Below are 3,595 nucleotides of genomic sequence, written 5' to 3'. Positions count from 1 at the left end.
TGAAATAAATTTTGCAGATAAAGAACCAGGAACTCTGAAAAGTTCAGCTAAGCTTCCTGAACTCCCACAGGGAGCTAGGTTGGAGCTTGTGCCTCTTCTGAGACCCAATCCAGGGAGGGCTGGTTCTCTTTTAAGACCAAATTGAGAAAGTTTTTTTTTTTTTTTCAAAAAGTATCATTGGCAATGGTATCTTTTCCATGAAAACAGGTCTTTTAAGGACTTTAAGGTAGGCCAAATAAAATTAAAGGGAGAACAAGACACATAATAAATATCCAATAGCTATTCATCAATTGATTTAAACTTGAATCAAATTACCATATCTTCTCAAAAGTAATAATGTTATCTTTTTGTGCTTAGAGTAGCCATGGTTTGTGGTCCCAAGAAGCATCTGAAGTGTGCAGCAGCTCCAAAACATAGATGCTGGATAAACTGACCAGTGTGTTTGCCCCTCACCCATCTGCTGGTCCCCATAAGCTGAGAGTGTGTCTTCATCTCATCATTTTCCTAAGGAATAGACTTAGGTATGCCCTAACAGGGGTTGAAGTAAAGATCTGTATGCAGTGTTTTATTAAGATTGATGGCAAGGCCCAAACTTACCAGAACTTATCAACCTACACTGCTGGTTTTATGGACGTCATCAGCACTGACAAGACTGGAGAGAATTTCTATCTGATTGATGACACCAAGGGTTGCTTTGCTGTTCATTGGATTATCACTGAGGAGGCCAAGTATAAGTTGTGCAAAGTGAGAAAGAACTTTGTGGGGACAAAAGGAATCTCTCATCTGGTGATCCATGATGCTCCCACCGTCCACTGTCCTGATCCCCTCACCCAGGTGAATGACACCATTCAGACTGATTTGGAGATTGGAAAGATCACTGATTTCATCAAGTTTGATACTGGTAATCTGATAAGCAGACGTGCTAACCTGGAAAGAATTGGTGTGATCATCAGCAGAGAGAGACACCCTGGTTCTTTTGATGAAGTTCATGTGGAAGATGCCAATGGCAACAGCTTTGCCACCCAACTCTCCAACATTTTTTTTTATTGGCAAAGGCAGCAGTGGACTTCTCTTCCCCGTGGAAAGGGTATCTGCCTCACCATTGCTGAAGAGAGAGACAAGAGACTGACAGCCAAACAGCAGTGGGTGAAATGGTCTCTAGATGACATAATTAGAAGTCTTTATACTTAATTAAAGATAATACGACATGATAAAAAAAAGTAATAAAGTTCTATTTCTGTGGTTATCCTTGACAATCACCTTTATTTCTTCTTTGCCTGTATGACATGTCATCAAAGGATGAAATCTATTTCTCCACACCCTTGAATCTAGCCTAGCCTGTTACTGTTTTGACCGAAGGAGCACAGCGAGAGTGACATTCCGTCAGTTCTGGTCCCGATCTTTAGGATGATGATGGTGTTTGCCTTGGTCTCTTGGAGCCTGTAGCTGTCATACATAAAGTTCAGCTTCAGTGCTGAAAAGGTCCTGCGACGACAGAGAGAGAAGAGGAGCCCAGCTGTGCCCAGTCTTTCCGCGTCCCCTTCCAGTCACCAGATGTGTGAGAGAGCAGTCTTGAACCGTCCAGCTAACTATCACGAAGTGACCACAGTGGATAACCCATGAAACAGAAGAATCACACAGTTGAGTCCTACTTGAATTTGTGGCTAATAAAATTTAAGATATAATAAAAGACTGTTGTTTTAGGCCACTTAATCTTGGGGTCATTTATTTGCAGTGATAAGTAACTGAATTCTTTGTTTAAAAGTTATATAGTTCTACATTTTCTATAAATGAAACTCTTTTCTTACCTCCTACTCTTACCCCAGATTAACACAGGTTAGAAAGATTTAATAGTACCGAGCAATTTGAAGTTTTGCTATGGTAAGAATTTCCCCAGCATGTCAACGTTAAGAAAAGCTACAGTTTATTTTACAGCAAAGAAGTTCATTTTAATGGGATCCATGGTATATAAGCTATAGCATCAATTTCTTTCCCCATAAATGTAGTTCTACTTTTTATAGAAAAATCAATTGAAACAGTAAAAATCTGCCTGGCGTAGCACAGGTGTATGTGTTTGACAAGAAGCATGAGAGAGAATGACTGTCATTTGTAAAATGAGTACCCTCATTTCCTTTTTTTCCCTTTTACTAATCTCTGATTTATTATTTCCACATTCACTTCAAGTACCTTACTCACTTATGTATGGATTCCTTCGGGAAACCTTTCCTGAATCCCTACTGCTTTCCTCACATGATCCTAAGCGCTGGTGAAGAAACCATGAAGACTAAGAGGAAGAACTGTACCTCAAAGGGCAAGCATTCAGTCAGGGGAGACAAGCGCACTACTAAACAGGGCCCCAGGGTAGAGAAAGTGCTAAAATGGCAGTAAGCATGAAGGAGAATGGGAACTCAGAGATGAGCAGCAGTGCCTACGAAGTAGGATGAAAGTTCCAGAGAACGTGAAGTTGGATGCTAAAAGATAAATTTTTCAGACAAGGAAAAAAAAATTGCAGACAAAGAAATGGTAAAGGACATTTCAGGCAGAGAGAATGACATTTGCAAAGGGAGGAAAATAAGGCAAAAATGGCAAAATTTCTGTTGTGGACGTAGCAAAGGACTGATGGGGGAGGGCAGGGGACTAACAAAAGATAAAAAATGGATAGAGATGGAGTGGGGGGCACAGAGTGAAGAACTCTTATGCCATGAACTCACAGTCAATTGGCCTTCACCCAGGGCTCCCTGTGAGACTTACTGGGTGGGGAGCATGACCACCGCCACCCACAACTGATTAGACCAGAGACGTACACCCGGCCCAAAGTCAGTTCATCCTTTGGTTTGACTGTAATCAAGCAAATTCTCTATCTCAGACATTTGCCTTAAGAGGTATGATTGGAGACTCTGCCTGATCACAAGGAGCGTACCCTGGATCCAAGAGCTATGTAGACATGGGGTCAACTCTGACCTCCTGGCAAGCCAGAGCCACAAGCAAGTGAATGTCTCAGGCATCAGCAATGCTACAGGACTTACAGAGTCTGTGGGCGAGAAAATGGAGCTGTCCTACTGAAAGAAGCAGAAATGAAGATGCAGGCAGTCAGAATGAAAGCGAGAGTGAGAGAGAGATAGAGACCCATGAAAATAGCCACGGGTAGATCATTTCTGAGAGGAGGGCGTGGGATTGCACAGTTAGGCCAAACGTGGTAGACATGTCAGCCACGTGAGAACCTGGTTTTATCCATTGGATTTACTGACCTCAGAAAGAATGCGGTCTCAGAGGCCATGTGGCCAGAGTCTAGACATCTCATTAGGAGTTCTGAGATGACAGAGTGTGTAAAACAAGGTGAATGAAATATGACAGACACTGATGACTTATCCTATCAGCCAGTGGGACCGGGGGAGACGGCCGCAAGGATGAGGGAATTCAAAACATATTTCATATTTCTCCTAATTTGGGGAAGAATCCAACTCTGCATTCTTCTGAGATCTGCTGCCTTCTCTTTCATTAATGATCACAACCCCCGTTGCTAATGTTCCACTGACTTCCTCAGTGTACCACTTAGCAAGTCCCCACTTCGCTTAATTACTGTTCATATATTCAA

The 3,595-nt window shown here is 42.2% G+C and overlaps 1 protein-coding gene across 1 annotated transcript; it reads left to right on the top strand.

Annotated features, from left to right (window-relative positions):
- The first annotated feature begins 364 nt into the window (after positions 1-364).
- LOC103664847 (40S ribosomal protein S4-like) lies at positions 365-1,191 on the top strand. The gene is given in 2 exon segments (XM_008692758.1): positions 365-413; positions 416-1,191. Coding segments are annotated over 2 exon segments (825 nt in total).
- Positions 1,192-3,595: the final 2,404 nt, after the last annotated feature.

The sequence above is a fragment of the Ursus maritimus genome, unplaced genomic scaffold (genome assembly GCF_017311325.1).
Source record: "Ursus maritimus isolate PB19 unplaced genomic scaffold, ASM1731132v1 scaffold_15, whole genome shotgun sequence".
NCBI classification, from domain to species: domain Eukaryota; kingdom Metazoa; phylum Chordata; class Mammalia; order Carnivora; family Ursidae; genus Ursus; species Ursus maritimus.
Note: the sequence above shows the minus strand (reverse complement) of the source record. Positions and strands in the feature narration are given on the sequence as shown.